Genomic DNA, 26,761 nt, shown 5'->3' with positions numbered 1-26,761 from the left:
TAATGAAATTGTTTTGTGTGTGTGTGTGTGTGTGTGTGTGTGTGTGTGTGTCCACAGCTTTCTAGTCAGAATGCAGGCAGGGTCAGAAGCCTCACCATGTCCTGGGAGTCAGGAGTGTCCCCCCATCAGAAACCTGCATCTTTTCAGGATCCGAATTCACACTGAGGTGTGAGGTGCTGCTTCCAGAGACAGTTCATGTAAACACGAACCTCAGCAAACTCCTGACCTCCGCCAATTCTCTTTTTGCCTTTAGTACATGATACAAAACAAATGAAGGCCAGTTATCTGCACAGTCCTGCACCTTGCTGTTTTCACTTAACAGTGTCTTCTGAAGACCTTCCTGTGCCAGTGCCTTAAAGGGCTGCCCCATTCTTTGTGCCAGTGTGGGTTGTGCCAGCAATTAGCCAGTGTCTGATTCATGGAAATGCCACCTTCCAGGTGTGAGCTGTGACAAGCAGTGCCACCATGAGTGACCTTGTACCTACATCATTTCTAATGTGTGTGCTTCATCTGAAGGATCAATTCCTAGAAATGGAATTGCTAGGTCAACATGTAAGGAGCCCAAATTTTGAAGCTAGACAAAGCCAGAATTCAAAAAACCCAGTTCCTGCACTTGAACCCAGGTGATGGCAGAAGCCTGTGACAGCTACACCTCCCACCTGATACACAGTTTCTGGGCCTCTGCTTCATTTTCTGTAAAACTGAGATAATAATATTTACTTTGCAGTTTGTGCAGATTCACTGAGGTGGCATATTCAAAGCCCCTGGCCAACCACTTATTGAATGTTAGTTTTCTTCTTTGCCAACCATGCAAGATAGCAGCCTGTGGGAAGTAGGTGGCTCCATGGCTCTGTGGGGCCTCTGTTGACATGTTTTCCCTGCCAAGTGTTGCTTTTGCCCAGATATCTCTATGCAGTCCTTTTGTTCATGGTGCCCTTCATGTTAATTATAACCAAATTGCACCTGTGTAAGAAGATTATAAGGGCTGGGATTGAGGCTCAGTGGTAGAGTGCTTGCCTAGCATGTGTGAGACACTGGGTTTGATCCTCAACACTGCATGTAAATAAATGAATAAAATAAAGGTATGTGTCCATCTACAACCAAAAAAAATATTTAAAAAAAAGCAGTTTATAAAATGGGGGAAATGCTTGGGAAATAATGAACTGGATATGAAACTATATAAAGTGTAACTCTAATTTTACTTTAAATATATGCATTAAAAAAGCATAGAAGGAAGTATGCCAATATGTTAGTGATTATCTTTGGGAGGTGGAATTATGAGTGGTTTTAATCCTCTTAGGTATGTCTTTCTGTCTTATCCAAATATTCTACAGGGAGCATGATTGCTTTCATATTTTAAGAAGGCAAAATAAGCAAGACTTAAACATGATGACAGAATGGTATGTGTTAAGAAGGGAACATAACAAACCATCCATGGTGGGTGTCCCCACCATGGGGACAGAGAGAAGGCAACTTGGGGGTCAGAGAGAAAGACTGAATTTTTTATACTTTTGAATACTCTGTCACCTATAATTATCACCAATTCAAAAAGGAAAAAAGGAAGGGGAAAAAGAAAGAAAAGGGATTTGTGTTGTACTCTGAGGTGAAAGAATGTATACACACTGTGTGTGTGTGTGTGTGTGTGTGTGTGTGTGTGTGTGTGTGTGTGTGTGTATGTGTATAGTGGTGGTGCTGGGGATGGAACTCAGGGCCTCACACTTACTAGGCAAGTGCTCTACCAGTGAGCTACACCTCAACTGGCATTTTTGTATCAGTTTTTATTTTACTAGGTAATACATCACATGGTCCCAGATTCAAAGGTAGAAAAAGGAGTATAGTAAGGTTTCCTCTCATCCCTGACTGTCCTGTACACAGGCCCTCTTCCCAGGATATAAATGTAACTGTTTTACATGTGCAGGGAGGTAAGGGCGAGGGCTTGCCACCATGATCTTCTGTGGCCTTAGCTAGCACCTATATTGTGTGACTCAGGTGAGAGGGCCACTCAGAGGGTCCTTGTACCAGGGTGTGAGTGGACACAGCACTCTGGCTGGATGGCTCCTTTCTGCTCTTCCCAGGTTCAGGTCAAGGAAGAGACCCGCTTGGTATCCATCATTGACCAGATTGACAAGGCGGTGGCCATCATCCCCCGAGGTGCCCTCTTTAAGACCCCTTTTGGACCCACTAATGTTAATCGAACCTTTGAAGGTGAGTTCTTTGGAGCCCCTCTCAGGACAGGTGGGCCTCTCTTCCCAAAAGTTAGATATATGTCTGGGACACCAGAGTGGACCTGCCCTCCTTGGAGAAGAAAGCTGGGCCACTTCACCTAGAAGGATGTGCCCCATGAGCTGGTGCTGGTGGTTGGCATGGGCTACCCAGTCACTGGATCCTGGGCCTCCTGTGCCTGAGGGGCAGGAGTGACCAAGGTTGCCGAACACAGGTCTGGGCTACCTGCCTTTCCCACCTTCCTTGTCCTTGGACTTTTCCTCACTGCAGGATCTGAATCAGACTTTCCCCTTTTCTCCCTTCAGTTCTCTGGCAGTGGTTGACTAAGTCCTTAGCAAAGCCCTCCATGCAGAAAGGGGCTCTGGGGCTTTGGGTGACCATCTTCCCTGCCTGCCTTCTTTTCCTAGGACTGTCCTTGTCTGAAGCCAAGAAGCTCAGCTCTTACTTCCACTTCAGGGAGGCTGTCGACCTGAAGAATAAGACCTTGCTTGAGAAGGCTGACCTGGATCCCTCCCTGGACTTCATGGACTCCTTGGAGCATGACATCCCCAAAGGTAGTGGTTCATTATCTTGAGGATATATGATCTGCCCTCAGGTCAGAGCACTGGGCCATGCCACATGCCCTTCTCCTCTGAGACTGGAACCAAGGATCTGTGTAGGAATTGGTGGCTTACTATGGACCCTTGAGGCTGGGGCTTCCCTACAGCCTAGTTGTAGTTGACAATTGGTTAATATTTTCCAATGACAGAAGGTGGGATTGTTTTCCTGAGATACTTCCACAGATGTAAAGTGTCTCAGTGTCTCTTGATTTTCAGAGAAACCTTTTTTTTAAATTAAAAAAAATTCTATTTTAATTTTCTTCAGATTGAGAGATTAAATTATATGTATTTTCATGTACAATATATTTTAAAATATATACACAGTGGTAGAACACATGATTAGTATGTGCAAGGCCCTGGGTTTGATCCCTAGCAATACATACACGCACACACACACACACACACATACACACGAGTCAAAAAAATGTTCTATATACCCTGTGAAATGTTCAATCTAGTCAATTAAAAATGCATCACCTCACATAATTCTCATTTTTGCAATGAGAACATTTATCCACTCTTTTCATTTTTCAAGAATACATGATAATCATCATTAACTATTAACCACATAGTCCTTCTAAGTATTGCCAATTCAAAAAATAAAGAAAAAAGTCACCAACTACTTGGGACACTGAGGCAGAAAGATTGCAAATCCAAGGCCAGCCTCTGCAACTTACAAAGACCCTGTCTCAAAACAAAAAATAAAAAGGGCTGGGACTGTAGCTCAGTGGCAGAGCATTTGCCTCCCATGTGTGAGGCACTGGGTTCGATCCTCAGCATCATATAAAATAAAGATATTCTGTCCATCTACAACTCATTTCCTTAGTCTAGGGTGGCAACCCCACCCCTGGTTCAGGGAAGCTGTCTGTAGCCTCTTCCCCTGCAGCTGGAGGTGTGGGGTGGGAGGACAGGGCTCTCCCTTTGTATGATGGAAGGGGCAGGGAAAGCCCCAGGGCTTCTGTAGCCAAGACCAAAGTCAGTCAGATGGGGTGGTGGGGGCAGCAAAGTCTTTCAAGGAAACACCATCAGCTCAGTCAGCACTGTTTCTCCTTGCAGCAGTGGAAGTAAGATGTAGAGTTTTGGGGGTTGTCCTAAAGGCTGCTGGGGACACCCTGGTGTGTCCAATTGACAAGTGAGTCTATCAGGCCTCTGGGAGGCTTAGGACCTGGGCAAATTTCAGAGGCCCTCAGCTTTCTGCCCTGATTGTGGTTCCCGGGGCTACAGGATCCTCCGCGGACTCTACTTCCCAGTCCAGCTGGCAAGTTGCTTTGTCCTCAGTGCTGGAGCCTCGGGAGCTGAGGGATCCTGGCTTCTGTGCGGGCGGGCCTGAGGGGGGATACTCTTGGCTTTACCTTGGGAAACCTCCCACAGCCCTTGGCCTCTAGGCCACTAACACTTCCTCCCAGAGCCACCACCAGAAAGCCTGCAGGAAGTCAGACCCAACTTTATCTCATGAGGGTTTCGTTGGGGGGCATGCTTGTGGTGGGGGACTGTGGATGGTCAGGAGAGCGCATAGCTCTGATTTGTCCCCCAGACTCCATTACTTAGCAGTCAGTGAAAGAGTAGAATGAGCTGCTGGGGGACTCCCTTGCTAGATAGATCACATCTAAGATGGGCTGGGCTGGTAGGCAGGGCCAAAACCCCAAGAAAGTATTCTCTGGGACCCCAGACTTGTCTAAAGGGTGGGATTTGGCAGCTGTTCTCTGCCCAGGCAAGATCATTTCCCCCCACCTGGATCTGAGGCATTGTTCAGGGGAACTTCATGCCACCTCTGAGTAGGTGTGGTTTAGGTTGGTCAGGCCCCTGGATTCCTACTCTCTGAGCCCATAGAGATAGGCCAGGAATTCAGCAGCTTGTCCCTGGGCCAGACATGGCTAAAAAGAGGAAGGGGATGGATGTTACCTGGGGCCAATATGTCCTTATGGGCTGTCATGCCATCCCCTGGGATCCGGGTGGCTTTAGGGGCCACTGCCGACTTCTGGGGTGGCAGCATCATCCTCCTGGTGGATTCAGGGCCATGGTTGAGTTCTCTGACCCTGGGTTGTAGCTAAGTAACAGGTGGAGCACTAGGTGACAGAGATGGAGAACTTGGTTCTCCACTGCTGTTCAGTGCTCCTGAACCTTTCAGTCACAGAGCAGCTGCTACAAGCCAGGCCCTTTTGGTGCCCTAAGGATGAGAGACAACTCCTTTGCGTAACAGAGGTTTGGGGAGATCAAATGAAACAGTCTGGGAAGGGAAAATGTAGGCCAGAGGCGCCTTAAAGACGGGATCATTGGTGTCTTGGGGAGCAGAGGGGATCAGGCAGAGCAGTGAAGGAGGCAGAGCAGGAAGGCTGGAGGGCAGAGCTCCTATCCTTGCTCCACTCTGGGCTAGAGCAGATGGCAGGAAGGGCTAGGTGCAGGCTGGGGCTCCCTCGCAAGCCAGCTTTCAGCAGCAATGCCTGGTATGAGCAGCAGAGGGCAGCAAGGGGCCTGCTGCCGGGAAAGCATCTTTGAAAGCTGCTGTGTTGGTTGGGGAGTGTACAAGTGAGATAGTGGCATTGAAGAGGGATGGGGAACACGGTGCCAGGATCAGTCTTCTGGTGTGTGTGCAGCAGCTCTTTGAGCTCAAGTTCCTTGGAATCCTTACTGGGAGGGAGAGGCTGGTCTGAGGAGAGGGTTTCAAGCCATCTGCTGTCCTTGGACAACCCTGATCCCCAGCCTGGCCTGCCTTCTCCCACAATCTTAATTTCAGAGCTCTATCTACTGCCTTTCTACCTGGATGGCAGGAAAATGTAATTATAAGACACCCTGATGTGAGGTTTCCACTCTAGCAAGGTGAGAGCCCCGGGGCCCAGGACACTTGGGAGGACCACCTGCCCCTTGTAGGAGGCCCTTCCTTGATCTACCACCATATCCTCAAAGTGTGGAGAAGTGAAGCTGCCAGTGGGAAGGAGGGGGAGTTTGAGACTTAGGAGAGACCAGGGACTACGAACCGGAACACCAGACTGCTCCCCTGAGTCCTAAAAGGGGTGACAGCAACTGGCTGGGCCCAGCCTTCTCAGTCTGTGTAATAAGTGGGTGAAGGTGACAGCAGTGCCTAGCTCCTCAGGTAGATGCTGTGTGACTTCTGGCACGTTGAGTCTGTGCGTTTTTTGGGTGACCAGCTGAGCCAGGGGTGACGACAGGAGTGTACAGGAATGCACAGGAGGGGAGGCAGTGCTACTCGCTAGCCTGCCCCTCACAAGTCGCTAACTGCCAGCGCCCGGCCTGCTGGGCACTGCCCTCCTGTCCTGCTGGGGGTGCTGTTTCTCCAGCTTCTTGCTCTCTGGGTGGGAGACTCCCTTCCCTTATCTAGTGGAGGCAAGAGGTCACCAAGCCCTAGGGCAGGCAGGCTGGTATGAGGGCAGCTGCACACTTAGCCCTTACATGAATGATGAGGGCCCAGGTTGGCAGTGGGCTCTAGGATTTCATTTTCTCCAGGGCAGAACATGGTCCAGGGAGGCTGCAAGTCACCCTCCCTGTGTGGGCAAAGGGGAATGTGGTCTTGTCTTTCCGAGTGTAAGGGGGCTGTGGGGTCCAAAGTCAGGGAGGGACTGTGCCTTGATAAGCTGGCCCCAGATGATGCTCTGGGTCTGGTGGGAGTGACAAAGGCGAGGGAATAGTACCTTCCTGGGCTGTGCTTTTTACCAAACACAGTGGCCTGGGAACACATTGTTCTGTCATCCCCACCCTCATCTCCCCCAGGCAGTGTTTTTTGGAGATGCCTGATCAGGATGGCAACAGGCCAGGGCCTCTGGATCTGAGGAGGGGTGCCCAGAGTGGCAGAGCTGGGAAAAAGGCCCCTCTCTCAGGGCAATGCTCTAGCCAAAGCCTGGCAACACAGGGACATCCACTTCCTTCTTGAGATCCAACAGGCACTGTGGGTTGGGGGAGCCAGCAAGTGCATGCGGTGGCACCCACGTGGTCATGCCGCGCAAGGGTGGTAGCACTTGTGGCCACTGCACAGTGCTACAGTGAGCTTGGAGGGTCAGGGGCAAACTTCTTCGTCCTCAGAGGTCTATTATTTGACCTGGGCAGGCAGCTACCCCTCATGTAGGGCTGAACTGCCATCAGCGTCCAGGGTTCCTGGCAGTCAGGTCTCTCGGAGGCAGGGTGGCCCCCAGTGGGTGGAGACTGAGTTGTGAGGCTGTTGGGTGTGGAGTGACCAGGGTGGGCCATGGTTGGAGGTGGGCTGTGGGAAGCTTGGGCGGCGGGAGCCAAGAAGGCGGGCTGAGCTGGCAGCTGATGAAGGCTTCAGAGCAGCTCAGTGCGCGGCTGGCTGGTCTAACACCAGAACCTTCAAAGCATTTGCCTTTCTGGCAGGGCCTGGAACAGGGCTGCGGCTGGTTCGGGAGAGGCCTCAGTGCGCAGGGGAATAGAAGCCCCAGATCTGCATCCAGAGGCGATTTTCCCAGGCTCCTTCCTCCCACACAGCGGCTCCCTCCCTCAGATCTGGAGCTGGATCAGGCCCTTCCAGCCAAGTCCTCATGGCTGCACAACTTAGCCCGGGTTGGGCTGCTCCTGTCTGGAGAAGCAAAAACCAGGGCAGCACCCAGGATAAACGGGCTCCTTAGCGGCAGCCCACCTCTCCCACCAAGGACCACTCCCAGTGTACCAGCGCTCACAAAGGGCACTGGGCTGAGAGGCCAGAAGTGGCCAAACTTCTACTTGAGCCCTCTGAATTGGTTTAGTTCATCTCAGAGCATAGACTTCTGGGACTGAGGAAGAGAGGAAATCTAAGGGGTGAAACTGCACCAGAACCAAGGTCACTGGTGATGACCCCTAGTATCGGGGTAGAAGAGGCTGGGAGTATCTCCATGCCACTGCCACCTCCTCCATGCCTGTGGGTCAGCCTACTTCCCAACTCAACCTGCAGCTAGACTTGCTGACAAGAACAGAACCCACTGTCTGGAGTTTCACTTTTCACTTCCTTCACCCTGCCTCTGGAAGTGGTTTTTATGAGCTGTGAAATGGCTGGAGGGAGGAGCACACTTATCTCCCCCTTTCCAGTGGAACCTCAGCACTCAGCATGGCTGCCCAAGGAGTAGGGGCCTCTGTACACCTGGCAGAGCTCTAGCTCCACAAACTGGGCCTCACCTCTGCCGTCTCCCAGCAGGGTCGTGGAGCATCCAGATGGAGAGAGGCAATGCATTGGTGGTTCTGCGCAGCCTGCTCTGGCCAGGCCTCACCTTCTACCATGCTCCCCGCACCAAGAACTATGGCTACATCTATGTGGGCACAGGCGAGAAGAACCTAGACTTGCCCTTCATGCTGTAGGATGGAGCAAGCCTGGGTATTTTTTATGTACATCTAAAGAATGAACTTGGCCTATTTGTTTTGTCTTGCCTTTCCTTATTTCTGCCTCCTTCTGGTGTCCAGTCTCTAAAGAGAGGCCCACTGAGCCAGGAAACCTACCTAAAGCAGACGGCAATGAACTTGAAATGTATTATAGAAGATATTAGATAATAATGGGTGGCATGGCTGTGGAAGGTGACAACCAGCAACCCTCTGAGGAAGGCAGCTTCTCAGTTCGGGTGAGAGCTACATGGAGGCCAGGCAGCCCAATTCATGTCCCCCAGAATAAGGAGCTAAGAGCTAACAATAAAAAGTATGGAACCTGCTTGGTGCATGAAGTCCCCCCAGTGGCCACCACATGATCCATCCACATGGTCCATCCTAAGGACTTAGTGGCTCAATGCTCAGCAACCAGCTGGTAATGTCCCCAGGTTCCCCCACTTCCCAAGCAGCAAGTACACACCCAGTGGGTAAGTCCATGGGGCCTGGTTTATGGCAAAACTGTTCCCCAGCACTGAGCATCACCCAAGCCAGTCATGAAATCACAGCAACTGCCAAGGGTCCCAACTTGCCTGCCCCTAGCTCCCAGCACTGTAGCTGGGGCCAAGAGTACTGAAGTTAGGCCCGCTACCCTCGTGCCGTTTGTGTTGCAGAGGCCAGGCCATCCTGTGGTGGGATGGGCAGAAGAGCTGTAAGGGCTCCTAGCTGGCTTGCTGCTGCTCCCCAGCAGAGGTGCAGGAGGTGCTCTGGCCAGACTCTTAGGAAACCTGGCTCTCAGTCAATGATAGAAATTCAAAGGCGTTCTTGAGTAGCAGACATTGTCCTTCAGGAGCGGAGACCCCACAGCCATGCCCACCTTGTTCCAGCGGGGGCCTTTCTTGTAGATGGGCTTGACAGAGCGGGGAGACCAGCGGGTCAGGTAGCTGTGGAGCAAGCATAGGCGGCAGCTGTGAGTGTAGGGCCCACAGTGGGACAGGGAGAGCAGGGTACTGTCTCCTTGGGCCAGGCTGCCGTGGGCCAAGCAATTCCTTTCTATAGTTTTCCTTTCTCGAAGGGCAGAGGATTTTCTTGGGAGTAACTGCTGAGTGTCCTGTAAACAGATGGGCTGGGTTCTTGCTGCTCCACGTGTGTGTGGCCAGGGATAGGCAGCCTGGGCCAGCTCCCTTGATTTTTATGAGTTGTCAGTGTTCGTCTGTGCTGTGGGGAGAAGGCAGAGGAAGAGGCTGCTCTCTGGCCTCAGCCAGGGTAGGAGAGTGATGCAAGGGCCTGGAGGAACCCTGCACTCTTCCCCACTTGGCTCTCTCTGCCACCCCAGTCTTCAGGGAACTCCCCAGAGCACCACAACTGGTCAAGACCCTTGCCCCTCACCTAACCCATGACGGGAACCAAAGGATAAGGGCCTCTGGGTGTAGACTTGGCCCAGGAAGGTTCCTGTAAGTAGGAGGGGTTGGGGAAAAATGGAGGCCACCCGTGGTCCCTTGGCCTCCTCTGGAGATGGCCAGGGCCCTGAGAGTTCTTGGAAAAGTGGCTCATATCAGCTGGGATTGGGGTTTACTCTGTCCAGAATAAAACTTGGATCCTGTCCAAATAGGCCCATCCTTCATCCTGAAAGTTCAGCCTTGACAAGGGCCAGGAATCCTCCCCAGACTCTACTCTAGGTGTGGGTTCACCCTAGTCACCTCGAGAGACCCTCAAATGAAAAAATATTTTATTTAAAAAAATGAATAATCTTGGATGAAATTTTTTAGATGAAGAAAAAAAAAAAGATTGCTATTTTATGCATTTCAACTGAGTTCTCCTGGCCCTTGGTCTTTTGCTATCAGCTCTACGCAGAGCGGAAGCTGTGAGGGCAGGGGGTGGGTGTCTGATCTGCACACTGTGTGTACAGGGTGCAGGTGGGGGCTGCCAATATCTGCTGGAGATGTCAATGTCCCAGCTGGGGTGCTGATTCTGAAAGGGCTGGCCTCAGGACAGTTTTTCTATGATCAATTATTCCTGGATAAAAGAAGAATAAGGCAAAGGGAGGGGACCACCAGATGGTCCCTCTGCTGACCTCTCCCCGTCTTTTGGGTAGAGGGTAAGGACATGGGGCTTGGGAGGGCCCTCCAAAAGGGGTGCTCACTAGGATTCTAGGACTCCAAAAGACCCTAAGGCTGATCAGGTTCTCCAGAGTTTCTGTTCTCAGCCATTCTTTTTCTTTTGTTTTGGTACTAAGAATTGAACCCAGAGGTGGTTTATCATTGAGCTACAAACCCAGCCCTTGTTATTTTTTATTTTGAGATGGTCTTGCTAAATTGCTTAGGGCCTTACTAATTTGCCTTGGTTGGCCTTGAACCTGTAATTCTCCTGCCTCAACCTCTCCAGTCCCTGGGATTACAGGGGTGAGCCACTGTATCAGTCCTCGGCTCTTCTTTTCCCAGGCCTTGGAGGCATCAGAGGGAAGCTGGGCTTCAGCTCCATGTGCCACATGGAGAAGCTGGCTGGCAGGGGTAGGCTAGTGACCTCGTCAGCTCTTTGGAAACACCATAGCTCTAGGAAGAACCCAGGCTCTCCCCCAAACCAGCCTCTTCTTACCTCTCCAAGAACAGGGGAGGGGAGGGAGGCAGCAAGAGAACAAAGCACTGCTCCGTGGGGACCAGCAGAACCTGGGCCCCATGTATAGCAGCTCAAGGGCCTCTGGGTGAAATCATAGAGTCCCTTGCAAGGGAATTAATTTCCTTCAGAGTCACGGCTCCCCCTCCCCCCAGGGTGGCCCTTTGCAACCCAAGAGCCCCCACACATCATCAATCCTGTGTCACGTTAAAGGACTCCGGATGTATGGGAGGGAGCCTGGCCTAGCTTCAAAGGCCTGAGGGCAGGATGGATTGTGTCCTCAGGCCTGCTGCTGTCTCTTAAAAATTCAGGAGGGTGGGCTCAGCCCCCAATGGTTCATAGCCCAGTGGGAAGAGGTAGTAAGAGAAGAGTTATCATGTCCTGCCCCTCCAGGGATGTTGGCACTTTGCCCAGTTCACAATGTGGGAGGTACAGGTGGAACTGGGCACAGGGCCAGGGTGCTGGCAAGGTGTCAGGGAAGGTGCAGCTCTGGCCCAGGCTCTGGGGTCATAGGAGACATGGTACCACGAAGCGACCCTGTGTTCCCATATCCTGCATCCTTGGCCCAGCAATCTAGCCTCCCACCCTCCACACCTGGGTTCTAGTAGGGCTAAGCCTAGGAGGTTTGCTGGGGGCAGAGGGGTCTTGCTTTGCAACAGACATCTTTGGTTCCCTACAAAGAGCAACTGCACCTTTCTCACTCCAGTCTGGGAACAGACAGGACAGCTGGACAGACTGGAGGAAAGAGGGGCCATTGGTAGAGGAACACAAGAAATCCCAAAACCAACTTTACAGACCTAGCCCTACACTGAACAAAGAGATATCACAGATCTAAGAGCATGTGAGTGTGGTGATATCAGATACAGAACAGAGACTAGAGCAGCATGAGTGTTAGACAAGAATCTGCTCCTATTCTAGAGGGGCTACCCTTCTTAGGCTGGAGGGAAGACTAACTGATTCCAGGGTGTGAGCTGTTTTCTCCTCCTTTTTAAAACCCTCAGGACCCCTCAGGCTGCTACATGAAGCTGTGTTGGATGTTAACTGCACAACCCTATTTGTGATCTAGTTTACTGTAAGGTTGTGCAGTGTATGACCTGCTGTTATGTACAGTGGCCCTACCCCACAGAACCCTCCCACTTCTTTCTTTTTGGGTACGGGGATTGAACACAGGGGGACTCTATCACTGAGCTACATTCGCAGGCCTTTTTATCTGTTATTTTGAGAAGGGTCTTGCTGAGCTGCTGAGGCTGGCCTTGAACTTGTGATCCTTCTGCCTTAGACTCCCCAGCCAAGCTGCTGGGATTATAGTTGTGTGACATTGTGCTTTGTGAGCCCTCCCATTTCTTTCTTTTTTTTCCTTTAATATATATTTTTTAGTTGTCGATGAACCTTTATGTGTAAATATGTGGTGCTGAGAATTGCACCCAGTGCCCCAGTGCCTCACACGTGCTAGGCAAGTGCTCTATCACTGAGCTACAACCCCAGCTTGGAGCCCTCCCATTTCTAAGGCCTTGCTCTGCCCTCTAATAACCCCAATGCTACAGTGAGCTAGAAAACTGTAAGTTTATAGAAGTACTCTGACATCTCCATAGCAACTCAGTGTGATGTCATAAATAGGGGATTAGCACATTCCAATAACCAATCAGCAGGCCTCCTTACCCTTCTTGCCTCTATGTCAATGCCCCACAGGGTAGGGAAGAGGAGAGTTTGAGGCCAGTAAGGAAGGCAGCAGAAGTAGTATACACTGCAGCCATGGTGGGAATGATGGGGGTGGTGGTGCCTGAGTTGGCGAGGAAAGGACCAGACAGCCAAAGTGTACTCTAACTTTCCTGAGTTGTGGGCCAAACTGCAGCAAATGGCTTCCCCAGTGGAATCCAGCACAAGTCGCAGGCCCACAGAGTTCTCTGGTTGTTGGCATCCATGTTTACTTACCGGTTGAGTTGGGGTTTGCTCTTCGGAACAAATCCTTCAGGAAGCCGAGGCCTATGATTTGGGAGCAGACCTGAGTGAAAGAAGAGCATATAAGGGGTGGTCTCTGCAGCTGAGGGGACATCCAGAAATGGCAAGGGAGCGGGGAGGTGGGCACAGGAGTGAGCATAATTACCCCTGTTGATACTTCTCTGCCAGGAGGATGGGCTACGGGGCAACTAAGAGGAAGGAGAAGCCTGCAGCCCTTTATCCCAGGGGGACTTCTACCTGCTCGGTGGGCCATCTTCACACACTCCTCAATCTTGCGGTGTTCTTCCTGGCAAAGGCCTGTGATTTTTCGGGGCAGCATGCCTCCATGAGGCCGGATAAACTGGCTGAGTAACAGAACATCCTAGTGGAAACCGAAAATAGGAGACAAATCAGCTAGATTTACTTTTGATGATGGGGAGTCAGGGGAGCCACTTCAAGGGGTTGATATCTCTCAGGAGTCTACCTGAGATGACTCTTTCCACATAGACCTTTGTACACTAGTCAGTTACCTTCTCTAGCAAAGGTTAATCTCAACTCAGTAGGATTTCCTATACCTAATTACCAACCCCAAGAGCTCTCTTTGCTGCCATGAGACCATGTATTGCTAGATTAGGAAAGAGACTAGAAATGCTTTGAGTAGCACCCATCTTTCAAGCCCTTGTAGTATCTTTCTTGGTGGCAAAAAGTCTGGTGGATTGTTCTCCTCGGATGGGGGAAGGGGCATGTCAGATATCCACACAAGAGGGAAAGCCATTTCAGCCACCAGAGCCTACAGGCCATAGGATGAGCACATGCAGACAACCCCACCCCCTGCAGGCTCCTTCTGCCTTTTCCTCTGAAGTGGTTGGCAGGAACTGGAGCTGAGGGGGGTGGACAGGTTGTTAAATTTAATCCTATATTTTCTAAGCCCCCTGTGACTAGATGGGAATGGGTTCTTGGGTTTCCTTTGGGCCATCACATGCTCCACAGGCTGCTCAGGATGGGTCAAGGAAAAAAGGATAAAGAGAGCTAGAACTAAGCCGGAGGTCCCCCTCCCCCACAACAGAATGGCTGAAGGAGTTAAATAGAATCCACCCCTGCCTGACTAGGGGCCTGGCACAGTCTTAGAAGTCATGTTCCACATACCAAATTGCTGCCCTGGCAGGTGCCTCACTGTATGACCACAGATTTGTTTTAATCACTGGACAGTTCCTGAGGGACCCAGGCCCCTGATTCCCTCCCCTGTACTCTTCAAAATCAGCTGAAAAAGAACTTGGACTGGATTACTCCAAGGTTGATAAGCTGGGCTCATCACCCCAGCACTCCACTGTGGGCTGCCACGCAGGCTGCCGGCTTTGTACGGCTCAGGCTAGCGGTGCTGAGAGGAAAGGGGTAAAAGGGAAAACAACTCTAGCCTTTACCTCGGAGGGGATTAGATTTCTTCTGCTGGATAAACAGAACCAAGTACATTTCCTGGAAACGGCTGGTGGGAAGAGTGACCCACAGTGGCTGGCAGTTGTGAGGTTCACCTATCAGCAGCTGGGATTTCAAGCATAACCACATCCTACTAACTTCCATGTCACAAGAAGCTCACAACACCGCCCTTCTGCCTGCACACTCTCTATTACTTCTGGCACCCATTGGCAGAAGGGCCTAAGGAAGGGCGAAAGAGCCTCCCTGAAAAGGTGGCCTGAAGCCAAGGTTCCCAGCCCAGGAGATTAGTTGGGTCATTCTGTTCAGATCCCATGGGCATGTGGCCTCTTCTGCTCTTATCATCTGACCAGGATCTCTGCCCTTAGTCATCCCATTCCACAAAGGAGCACAGGGACAACTCACAGGTCAAACTGGCTCAGAGCCTGAATCACCTGAAACCCCAGAATAGAGTGCTTAATGTCACCAGCTCTGAAGAACAAGTATGGATTTCTCCAGAGCTATGTCCTACCCCAAGGCCCTCCCCATCTCTTTTGGGCAGCAGGAACAGGGGCTCTGCCTGGGTCTGGTGTCCCTGGAATTTGTATCCCAGTTCTGATTCTTACTAGCTGGGTGATTTGAGGCAAGTTCATTAACTTCTCCATGCTTCAAATTTCCTCATCTGTAAAACAAGGATGAGAAAGTCCCTACTTCATGGCATTAGTGTGAAAACTAGGTGAATTGAAACACAGACAATTACAGCAGTGTCTGACATAGAGCATGCTCTCATCGCCTGCCGGCTGCTGCTATTCACTAGTATCCCTTCCTCCAGAAATAGCTGCTCCAGAAGAGCTGGAATAATCAGGGATCTCTGTAGCTCCAATATGGAAAAAGAGAGGAATGTGTTTCCATATCACAGTAAGAAGCATGAGCCACCCTCATTATTAAAGAGGGAGGGCTGGGGATGTGGCTCAGTGATAGAGCGCTTGCCCAGCCTATGCCAGGCCATGGGTATGATCCCTCACACCATACCTATAAACCTACATAAAACAAATATGGCATAATGAATCCCACTATTATGTATGATTATAATGCATCAATAAAAATAATAAAAGGAGAGTAAAATCAGAACTGATTCTATCACTGTAAGAGTATAACTCCTAGTGCTCCAAAGCACAACTGATCCATAAACTCAATCCATGGCTGTCAGCCCAGGCTGTGTTAGAATCAGAGGAAAGACTTAAAAATGCCTGGCTCACTACCAGAGAATAATTTGATTGGTCTGGGGTAGAAATGAGGTATCACTTAAAGTTTCTCAGGTGATTCTAAAGTGCAGTCAGGGTTTATAGCCACTGGACAATGCTCAAGTTAACTAGGAACCCAACCCCCACAACATGCAGGCTGAATGTCTCTGCATGCTGACTTACCTCATAGGTATACTTGTGCTTTAAGTTCCAACGGCAGATGGGGCACTGGCCTGAGGGGTTTGGGGGATGTGGACTCTCCTTGGGAGTTCCTGTGATACGGCCTTCAATCTAGGAGGCAGAGAAAAGACAGTGTGAAGCACAGGGTCAGTATGTAGCTGCTTACCTTTGAGCAGACCCCCAATGACAGGAATGCTAGTCAAGGTTTATCTCTGGAGGTCTGGGGCAGCAGACCTCTACTGCCTGCACTGTGGTGATTTTCAGTTGGGATGGCCACTGCAGGGCCACTGCAGGATAGTGGGAACTATCTAAACTTAATACTAGTGGCAAAAGAGAGGAAGAAGCTTGCTATATTAACCAAATGCTATTTTTCCTCATCAAACAAAAACAAAACACTAGAACATTATGCTTCCTCTCGGCCTCTGGGAAAAGGTAAAAAGTTTCAAAGGCACTGGGGGGTAGAGTCCAAAGGAAGACGCCCTCCCATTCCACATGTCCTTCTCTGAGGAGACTGCAATTTCTAGCTCTACCTCACAGAATGAAGTCTATGCCAGCTGATCTCACCAGAGGTGACTTGCTCCCCAGGGGACCCTTGGTAATGCATGGTGATTGGGAAAGGGGTGCCACTGGCATCTAAATGGGATGCTGCTAACTATCCCACATTGCACAGGACAGTCCTTCGAACAAAGAATTATCCGGTCCCAAATGCCATCGATGCCAAGACTGAGAAACCCTGGGCCCTGTCCCTACAAGCAGGTATCTGTGTGCACTGCTGCTCTCTTCTCTGAAACAAACAAAAAACACAAACATGCAGATAAGATTCCATGGTCCTCCCCTTTACTTTTCTCATTTTGGATACCATCTTTCAAACCCTGCTGAGACCATGTGCAAAATGACCTCCCTGCAGCTATATCCTGTGATGCGGCCTTGGAATTACTTGGTCCTATAAATCAATGATCTGGGAGTCAGCTCCAATTGCAAACAGTGTTTAGAGAGCCTGGCTGAACTGAGGCTGTGAACTATGAGCATAAGAATGGGAAAAATTTGAGGCTTTGGGAAGGAAACAACACTGCCTCCCCGAGGTAGCAGGGAGACTGGCCAAAGGGAAGGGGACTGCAAGTCCTGCTTGGCTGCTGGGCACCCCTACCCACCTTTCTGCCATAGCAACCACTACCATGCCAGAAACGGAAGTTGTGGTCTAGAGAAAATCCGCAGGTGCGTGGTAGGTCTTGGGAGGGTGTACTGCAGTAGAGAGAACTCACATTTACTGATAACCCCCTCACCTTATATGCCTGGCTCTGTTCCAAGAATGGTTCACATGTATATTTCATTTAGCTCCCACTACCTTGTGTGGCAGGTATCTGATCTTATTTCATAGAGGAGACAGTATCACCCATAGCCAGTCACAGGATGGATGGGTTCTCCCAGAGCCACTGTGAGTGTCACCGTGTTCATTCTACAAAGAGCAGATTCATGCCTCACATGAAAAGCACTCAAAAGTTAGATGGAGCCAGGTGCAGTGGCTCACACCTGTAATCCCAGGCACCTGGGAGGCTGAGTCAGGAGGAGTACAAGTTCAAGGCCAGCTGGCATTAATTAAGGTACTAGGGACCAAACCCAGGAGTGCTCTAACTCTGAGCTACATTGCCAGCCCTATTAATTTTAATTTTTAATTTTCTGCACCAGGGATTGAACTCAGGGATGCTTAACTACTGAGTCACATCCCCAGCCCTTTTTATTTATTTTGAGACAGGATTTATTTTATTTTCGAGACAAAATCTTGCTAAGTTGTAGAGGCTGCCCTTGGACATGGCAATCCTCCTTCCTTAGCTTCCCAAGTTGCTGGGATTTACTCTGGTAACTTAGTAAGACTCTGTCTAAAATAAAATTTATAAAAAGGCTAGGGGCATAGCTCAGTGGTAGAGTGCTTACCTATATGTGTAAGCCCTGGGTTGAAGCTCCAATACTGCTGAGAGAGGGAAAGAAAGAGAGAGAGAGAGAGAGAGAGAGAGAGAGAGAGAGAGAGAGAGAGAGAGAGAGAGAGAGAGAGAAAGAGAGAGAAAGAGAGAGAAAGAGAGAGAGAGAGAGAGAGAGAGAGAGAGAGAGAAGAAAACCAGATGTATCTTTCTCCTTTAGTATGGAGTTTATAGGGTAAACACTTACTTGCCTTTAATCAAGGAACCCAAAAAAGATGCCTTAATGGGATGGAAGTCCCCTAAAAAGTCAGAACTGTTGAGGCTAATTAGTGGAAAGGTTGAGGGAGTATTCTGGGGAAGACCCAAAGGACTCGTCCTGGGGATAAGACTGCCTTGGGGAGGGCAGAGCTTGGCCAGCTGCCAGAAGGGTTAAATCCTTGATTGACATACAAGTTACAGAGATTTCGAGGAGCTCTGTGGAGTGGCTGAGGATTTTTTTGAGGCATGGAAGGCCATGTGAAAACAGCGTTGTCTTTTAAGGATTATAGGATAATCTAGGCCCCGTGACTCCCCAGGGAGGGAGGTGAGATTGTGTCCAGTAAAGGAAAGGGGAGAATGGCTAGATGAACACTCATTCCAACTTTCTTACCAACAGCCAGTCAACATGCCAGCTAAATAAGGCCAGAGTGTGGAGAATGTCTCCTTTCAAACATGCATCACTTAAAGGAGCAGCTTAGTCATTCCAGGCAGAAAAGAAAGGGAGCTAAGGTTCACGTTCCTGGCTCTGGCTCTCTATACCTGCAATGCTGCCTCAGTTTCCCCTATGGGAAACTGATTTATCACCTACCAAAGAATGTATTAGCAAAATCTCTGAGACCTTGTCATACAAAAGATCTCTTTAATCAAATAACAGATAACCTCTGCCCAGGCACAGTGACTGTTCCTGATTAACCACACTACAATGCACGGCTTGGAAAAATCACTGGCTGTGGGATTTATGGTCACCCAGGGAGCTGGTCCTGGAGCCAGGAGTCCAGTGTGGGCCTGCTTCCCTCCTTCAGAGGGACAGCCAGGCAATTCTAAGCATTAAGGAGGTTTTAAGTGGCCAACTCGATACTTACTATAGTTGTCTTCCCTTCTTGGATCTCCACCACTACAGAGATAAAGGGGAAAAATTAGGTCAGTCATTTAATAAGGAACGTGGAGTTTCATATAACAGTTCAAATACAAGGCAGAAAAAAGGAGCCTCAAGTCTGCCCTCTCCTGTGGGCCCCACCTGGGACAGGGAGCATTCAGGGCTCACCCCGGCCAAGTGCCAAAGCTGTATGCCCTTAGGTTGACTAGGGGAAAGCCCTGGATGGTCGGGCACAGTATCATCTCTGTGGGATTAAGGGTCTCCACACTGTTTTCTCCTTTCTAAGCTGAGAGATACATCTTGGTTCTGTTCAAGAACTGGCAAGATCCTGCCCTACTGTGGCTAACAATCATGTCCTAAAAGTTGGTGGGGCAGCAGCATTGAAAGGACTTTGAGAAGTACTCCCTGCATATGCCCCTTCACATAGAAATCAGACAAAATGGCTTCTGATTTTGAAAGGTTTGCAATCTAAAATAGAGTGTTCCAGCAGCCCCATGGTGGCTAATCAGTGAGACAAGTTCATCCTTAAACACATCCTGAGAGTTGCATGTTAAATCCCTAGGAAGACAGCCCTGTGAATTGAATCCTCTCCTCTGCAGTATTCTTCTCTATTCCTCTCCTGCAGGGTTGCATTTTGTTATCTATACTGGAAAGGGATGATGCAAGAAATCTGAGGGAATAAAGAACATGCAGATAGGGTGCAGCAGCCATTTCAAGGAGAGCACTGTCACTCCAAACAGAGCAACTCCCTAGGTCTGAGACAGTCAGAAGGAAAAACAGGGCAAGACCGTCAGTTGCACACCTCTGTCAGGTTACACACATTTCCTCTCTTAACCTAACCAGGATGCAGAATGACAACTCCAACAATGATCAAAGGAAGAACCAAGCAGACAGCCACACTCAGCACTGTTCTTGGAGAGAATCCCTTGTTCTTCAAGTGTCTTTAGGAAGAGAGCAGCCACAGCTGTTAGCAGAGGAACTGGTCCATACCAAATGCTCAATGCTCAATGCTAGCTATTATTTTAGGGAGCAAAATACTTGTCACAATCCCCTTCTAACTGCTAATTCCTGCAAGAGAAAACTTGGGCCCGCATAGCTAGGCTGAAAACTGTCTCTCAAAACACTAAAACCCTATTTAAACAGCAGCGTGGCTACCACAGTTTAGCTTTACTCAGCTCTGGCCAAAGCAAGAAATAGTACAGATTAGAAAGAGTCTAAGGTCTTTAACTTTGAGAACCCAGTGAAAGCTACAGACCACTCCCCAGGAAAATGGCCATTAGCATATACAAAATTGACTGTGGACTGCAAGAGGCTGCTGGCCAGCTGTATGTCTATATGTTAGAAATCCAAATCTTTTTTCTGGTTATTCCTTGTGGTGAGAATATGTAGGTGCTTTTAGTTTCTTCTTTTTGCCTACCTACATTTTCTAAAACATATATGGATTTTGCAATAAAAAATAAAAATAGAAGGGACTGTATAAGGAAAAAAGGCAATTCTAACTCAACTAGAGGCGCATGGCAGCATCTGTGATCACTGAGCTCTGTGACCCACACCTAATTGGACACAGACTGCTTGAAATTGTCCCCCATTTGTTTTCTGGGTGAGCCATTCAAAAAGTCTGTTTTGTTATTCCAAAACAACTAACCTGAGAGCCCCTCAGTGTCCAATCCAGACAGACAAAGGAGAAACAACAACTAGCAGAGCCCTGAGGCTCTCTCCCGAGAACACTGTAGTCACTAACCAATTTGAAGACAAACTTAGGTTTCTCACAGAAACTTAATTTACGTCACCCCACACACGGATCTACTTGTACAGAACAGAGACCAACCCAAGAACGGGATGTGGATGAGACTCAACCTGGTCCTTAGTCTGAAAGCCAGCACAGCTGCAGAGAGAAGGTCAATCTGCAGATGCAACCAAGGGTTAGGGGAGTCGAAAGAGGGTACATCCCCAACCCAGTAAGGGATCCAAGCGCCCCAAACTTTGAAAATTTGTACAAACCAAATTGGGAGAGGGTCTGCAGGAAACTGGATGTGAACAGTAAATAGGGGGGAAAGTTTCTAAGCTAAGAAGTCCCACAGGAAACAAAAGTAGAGACACATTCTAGTACCACTGGAGTCAGCACAAGAACAATGCCCTGAAACACAGAGGATAAACATGTGGTTCCCTTCGTGGTGCAGGCACTTGGTCCTAACCATGAGGTAAACAAGTCTAACAAAACACACATCACTCTCGGCCAAGACCCAAACCCTGAAGTCATCCCACTGGCCCCTGGAAAAGAGATCAAAGCTGATGGCAAGCTCCACTATTCACAAGCTCTCTGCATTGCAACTCTGAGCCAGTGAATCGTCTTACTAGGAGCCAGTGGGTAAAACAATAGGCTGATGCTTATCTGAGAGAGACAATTTGTCAAACCAGAGGAATGACCTGAGAACTCACATGAGACAGAGACTGATCAGGGTGGTGTCTTAGTGCAGGGGGAGAGGGCCCAGCTGGAGCCTGGACAGGACCTCAGTAGATTTTAAGCCTCTGGAAAGAGGAGATAGGAATCGAAATAGTATTGATTTTCAGTGTGTATAGCAAAACATGTTAAAACCAAACAAACCTGAGATCCATTTTGTTCCCAGCCTCCTCTTCATTCAAGAGAAGTGGGATGGCTAAAAGCTGAACTAAGAGATTTAGGCACTAACAGAAAACTTGTTTAGGAAAAGATGAAAATCACCCTTGTGTTCACAGATATGGCAGTATGAAGTAAACTAAGGAAAAAGATGAAGCAGTTTTCTAAACTAGAATTAAGGCCCAAATCTTTCAAGATAGGCATTTCTCATAAGCATGGAATAATCTGTCCCAAATGAGGCAACATATATGCTAAGCACCTATGGGGTACACAGCCTCATGCTACCTACTGTGGAGAGTTGGGGATTGAATAGGAAGGCACAATCTTTTTTTCTTTTTTAGATTTTTAAAAAATTTGTTCTAATTAGTGGAAGACACAATTTTTGCCCTAGCGGAGGAGAGGGAACTAAACCAAGTATGAGAATTTCACCATAAGAAAGCTCATGCCTCTTAAAGAGGTTCTTTGAGTACTTCAGTAAATACTCTCCTAGGATGGAGTCCAAGATAATTAAATTATAATAGTCTGGAGCAAAATAGCATTGTGGTGAGACTGCGATGAACACAAAAGACCTTGAAGGCCACATAAACACACCCAGTGAACTGCAGCTGTATAAAGACCTGACTGCTTAGTAAAGAAAGTGAGGACAGATAAATGACGAGTAGTTATTGCAGTGTATGGATGCAGTCAGGTCAAAGAAACCAAGGGCCTAAGATATGTGGAAATCAAGTTGTGAGCAGACTATGAAGGAATGGAACAACTGATAACCAGAAGGTAGCAGCATTTTCGGGATGTGTGCCTGCATTTCTGATCACTGACTGCTTTTCTCAAAAGCCTTCCTGCATCAAACACTGCTTTCTTTAGTTCATCTTTAATTCAGTCATTGAAGTTTCCTGGTTCTTCCACTGCCTCTCCCCTTCTTTTCCCTTGGACCTCTCAGGGAACATCCCCTGCCCTATAGTTCTGAATGAGGAGGATTATTTGCAGCACAGAAATCTCTTTCCACTAGCAGGTTACTCTGGACTATGTCCCTTGAATTCTTTGTTTTGTTGTTTGTGGTAGTGGGGATTAAACCCATATCTACCACTAAGCTACATCTCCAGCACCCCTCACCCCTTCTGGTACCAGATTGAACACAGGGGCACTTAACCACAGAGTCACATCTTTAGCCCTTTTTATCTTTTATTTTTTATTGTGGTACTGGGGATCAAACTCAGGGCCTTGTGCTTGCGAGGCGAGCACTCTACCAGCTGAGCTATCTCCCCGGCCCTTTATCTTTTATCTTTTGAGACAAGGTTTCACTGAATGGCTGAGGCTGCCTTTGAACTTGGTGATCCTCCTGCCTCACCCCACCAAGCTGCTGGAATTATAGGCATATGCTACCAGGCCTGACTTCCAGCTTTTTATTTTATTTTTGAGAGAGGGTCTCATTAAATTGCTGAGGCTGGCCTTAAACTTGTGGTCCTCTTGTGTCAGCCTCCAAAACTGCTGGGATTACAGGTGTGTGCCACTCCACCTGACTGTCCCTTGAATTCTTCCAAGTCTTCAACTTGCTCACTCTTCTCTCATAGCTTTTAGTTCACAAAACTGTCCACCCTGCTTGGCACATGAAATGACAGTCCTCTAGAAAGCTCCCTAAACTAAATGAAAGAAATGATGCAAATTCCCTTTGGCTTTTCCTCATTTCAATAAGTTCTGCTGAAAGTGTATTGAATCGTGTATAGATAATGGCTGTTAATTCATGTAATCATGTATTTGTTTTCTTGTTTTTAAATAAAAAAATTCCTTAACAAGGGCTCTAAGAGTGACAAAGCAGGACTAAGATCTAACAAAATCTTTGCTACATCTGGCAGTACCAACCATAAAGGTATTTAAACAGTCTTTAGCAAGTTAAACGGTAAGAACTTTCAGGAAAGGAGGGAACAACAGGAAGGTCGTGCCATGGAGGACCAAGATGATGTTACTGGTTGAGAAGGAAGACTGTTGGCTCCACTTCCACCTCTACCACTTACAGTTCATGTTGGGCAAGCTACTGAACTCCTTAGGACCAGATTTCCTCAGATGTAAAAACAAGGACAGTTAATGGCCACCTTTAAGGACTGTTAAAAAGAATGAATAAACATATGGGAGAGTCAAGCACAGTAGGTGCAGCAAGAACTTAGCAAATCACAATTTTCATTTTTGTTATTTTTCAGTCTTGCTCCTTCCATAAAAATTTTTTTCTGTCTCTCTCTCTCTGTTGGTTTTGTATGTACCTCTTGCCAAACTTTACACCAGACATTCTTAAAAGCAGCATGATTCGCATTTGGGGCCAGATGGTTCTTTGTTATAGGGAGCTGCCAGGTGCACTATTTTAGTAGCATCCCTGGCCTTTACCCATCAGATGCCAGTAGTACCAGTTGTGACAACCAAATATGTCTGAAGACATTGCCTAATGTTTCCTGGGAGATAAACTGTCCTTGATTGAGAACCATTGTTTTAGACTAGAAGTATTCACAGGCAGGAGGAAGGTGCCCAGTACTCAAGCATTCTGATAAAATTATGTAGTTTTACCTTTGAAAAGCAGGATGCTTAAATGCTTATAGCAAGTGACTCAACTTCCTCCCCACAACTTTAAATTCTGTGTACGATATTATTTGGGTGTCAAATATACCCACAGGAACTAATAAAAATTAGCTTATGTGCAATACTTTATGCTTTACAAATAATGGATAGATCAAAATAATTTTTCATTTCATTGAAAGGTTCTATACATAGATGATTCCCAAGAACATAGAATATGATAGTGCCTTCACATAAGACCACATCAATTCAATCTAATGACTAGCTTTAGGTTTACCAATGATTAACAGACATAAGAGCTACTAACCTAAGTATTTATGGAGAAGACTTTAGAGAGCCATTTGAATATACAGTCTATCACTTCCCAGACTCCTCAACTAAAACAATTCCCTAAGTCTAACCTCAAACATTCCTGTCTTTAAAAACCCAACAAATAAGACCTGGCGCAGTAGCGCATATCTGTAATCCTAGGACTGTGGGAGGCTGATGCTGGAGGGTCACAAGTTCAAGGCCAGCCCTGGGCAACTTAGGAAGACCCTGTCTCAAAATACAAAGGGCTGGAGATGTAGCTTAATGGTAAAGCACCCCTGTGTTCAATCCCCCATATTGGAAAACAAAGCAAAACAAAACAAACAACAACAAATAAAAATCTAACAAGCAAAACAAAAACTATTCCTCTTTTTTTTTTTCTGGGAACAAAACAAAGAACTGTTCCAACTCTGAATTTCATAAAGGATATGCAATTTCCAGCCATTAGTGTTTGACACTTGGTAGATATCCTCAAAAATATGTGAGTATAGGCCTAATTATGCAGCATGGGAGTAGATGCAACACCTTATCCAAGTTCTTTCTGTCATCAGCATGATGTCTGGTCTTTATTAATAGACTATTCCAGCATTAAACAGGAATAATCTGGACTTTTTTTCCTCCTACCAATTGTCCCATCTTCCCTTCATAGTTGAATTCTTCAAGCATACCTGCTATTACCATTTCTTCTTGAATATCTCTTTGATTTCCCCAAATTTGTTTGCCACTCTAACTGAAACTTGTTTGAAATCCAAAAAGAGAATTCTTCCAAGGCAAATCGAAAGATGCCTTAATTAAACTCTTTTTTTCTTTCTCCCTCTGACAACAATGATCATTCTTTTCACTGGATACTTCTCAGCTTTTAACGATATACTGGCTGGCCAATAAATACTATGACAGAATCTTAAACAAAAACAAAAACAAAAAACAAACAAACAACAAAACAAAACAAAAAACCCCCAAACCAAATCATATCGCTTATTTTGCACATCACTCCCTTTCCAGCTTCCAACAGTACACAAAAGAAGGCCATGTCCTGAAAGACCTTTTCACTCTCTGCCAGATTCCATCCATTTATAAGCCTGTTCAAGAAACATTTCCTTTATGAAAATTTCCAACCGGGTCTGCTGTTTCTGGTAACTGAATCTCCCTGTACTTTGTCATGTAAATGTCTAACTTGAATTTACTGGAGTGCATACATATCATCTCATTAGAACCTAAGCTTCTCAGAAAAAGGGCTGTGTTTTCTTTCTTCAGAATCCCTTCACAGCTTGAAGCACAGCACTTGGCCTTCAGTAACCTTTCAGCTGATGCTAGAATCAGGCTCCCAGACAATATTAACGAAATGCGGAACCACCATGAGGCATTTGCCTGTCTCAGCTGTTCAGTGGCCTTTCCGCCTTGGCCTCCACTCCACCTCTCAGGAAAACTACCGGCCAGGGTGGATGGGGGAGAAGCCACCTTCAGATCACAGCATTTTCAGAAGAGAAACCAATGTTCTTTCTTCATCGTCCAGGAATACTTTAATGAAGGAGATGGCGGTGCAAGTCCTTCCTGAAAACTTTTCTGAACCCTGCGACAGGTTTCTTTTTATTTCTGTTAAGTAACTAGGCTTTTCCCTCCGTCTTCCTCCATTTCCTGAGAACACTAACAAGGCACAGAGATTCAAGCAACATCACCAAGGTCTGGAAGAAGGTTTTAAGCACCCCGCGAGGTCAGCACCTCCGCCGATGTTTCAGAATCTCGTGAAGGGAGAGGAAGGCGGAAGTACTTTCTGTTGCTTTTCTCAATTTCGGACGCTCAAGGATTTGGGACTCACCTTCCCTGAATCCGCGAGCTGGAAGTCGAGCACAACTGGTAGTGAGTGGGACCTCCAGGCGCCCTCGGAGCAGCCGCCCACAGCCGGATACCAGCGCCATGAGGGACGCCATCTTGAAAACCAAGCCTGACCTCCGTTCACTTCCGCTTCCGTAACGGCGCGCGCGCAGCCGGTAGTTGGGCAGGAACGCCAGCGGCGGCGGACTCCTCGCTCATTTAGTGCTGTTATTATATATTTGTTTATTTTGGTACCATGGATTGAACCCCCTCCGGCGCTTCAGCACTGAGCCACATCCCCAGCTCTTTTTACTTTTTATCTTGAGACAGGGTCTCTCTAGGTTGCCTAGGGCCTTCCTAAATTGCTGCCTAAGTTGAGATCTTCCTGCCTCAGCCTCCCGAGCCCCTGGGGTTACAGGAGTGTACCACCGCTCCTGGCCTTTAGGCCTGTTATTGCCATTTCTCTTGCCCCTTCTGGATTTGAGCTAAGGAGAGAAGCCATTGTGTCAAGTCTGTATTTCATTTCGTTCGAGATCTTCTAGCTTCTTTCTGCCAATCCCTCGTCTCCAAAGTTGCTTTCGTTCCCTAGGAGACTTCTTTACACCACCCGTAACTCTTCGGAGTTTCCTCTTTTCTGCAAATCAGCTGTGGATGTTCAGTATCTGTGACTGGGGCTAGACCTGTACTGGAGAGGTTGAATGGTTAGAAACTCTGACTTTGGAGTATCAGGTTTTTAGACAGACTGGGGATAGAATTAACACGACCATTTTACCGACACTCCACACCCCCAACACACACATTGATCTTGGATTCTTGCTCAGCCTTCTCTCCAGCATCAAGGTCTTTGCACAAGTTTTATCCTCTGCCTGCTCTTTTAACAATTTGGCAAACTCCTCCTTATTTCTTAGAGC

General features: G+C 47.9%; 2 protein-coding genes across 6 annotated transcripts in view; one reads left to right on the top strand and one right to left on the bottom strand.

Moving 5' to 3' along the window:
* The window catches only part of Rsph9 (radial spoke head component 9), a 50,607-nt gene that overhangs the window by 11,670 nt on the left and 12,176 nt on the right, over positions 1 to 26,761 (top strand). For 2 of the 5 annotated variants that reach the window (XM_047557414.1, XM_047557411.1), the window contains exons 3-5: positions 2,076 to 2,205; positions 2,631 to 2,777; positions 7,957 to 8,181. In XM_047557414.1, coding sequence (XP_047413370.1) covers positions 2,076 to 2,205; positions 2,631 to 2,777; positions 7,957 to 8,120 — 441 coding nt within the window. In that variant the 3' untranslated portion in view covers positions 8,121 to 8,181. Of the gene's footprint in view, positions 1 to 2,075; positions 2,206 to 2,630; positions 2,778 to 7,166; positions 8,182 to 26,761 lie in introns of those variants that run through there. The other 3 variants (XM_047557413.1, XM_047557412.1, XM_047557416.1) reach the window with 3 other exon arrangements.
* Positions 8,610 to 25,998, bottom strand: Mrps18a (mitochondrial ribosomal protein S18A). Its single transcript, XM_047557417.1, has 6 exons — positions 25,855 to 25,998; positions 18,540 to 18,571; positions 15,506 to 15,613; positions 12,927 to 13,050; positions 12,663 to 12,732; positions 8,610 to 9,061 (listed from the first exon to the last, which is right to left on the bottom strand). Exons 1-6 carry the CDS (start codon positions 25,964 to 25,966, stop codon positions 8,917 to 8,919), a joined length of 591 nt encoding a protein of 196 aa, XP_047413373.1. The 5' UTR covers positions 25,967 to 25,998; the 3' UTR covers positions 8,610 to 8,916.

The sequence above is a fragment of the Sciurus carolinensis genome, chromosome 7 (genome assembly GCF_902686445.1).
Source record: "Sciurus carolinensis chromosome 7, mSciCar1.2, whole genome shotgun sequence".
In the NCBI taxonomy this organism is placed as follows: domain Eukaryota; kingdom Metazoa; phylum Chordata; class Mammalia; order Rodentia; family Sciuridae; genus Sciurus; species Sciurus carolinensis.
The sequence above is the reverse complement of the archived record's forward strand: the minus strand, read 5'-3'. Positions and strand labels throughout refer to the sequence as shown.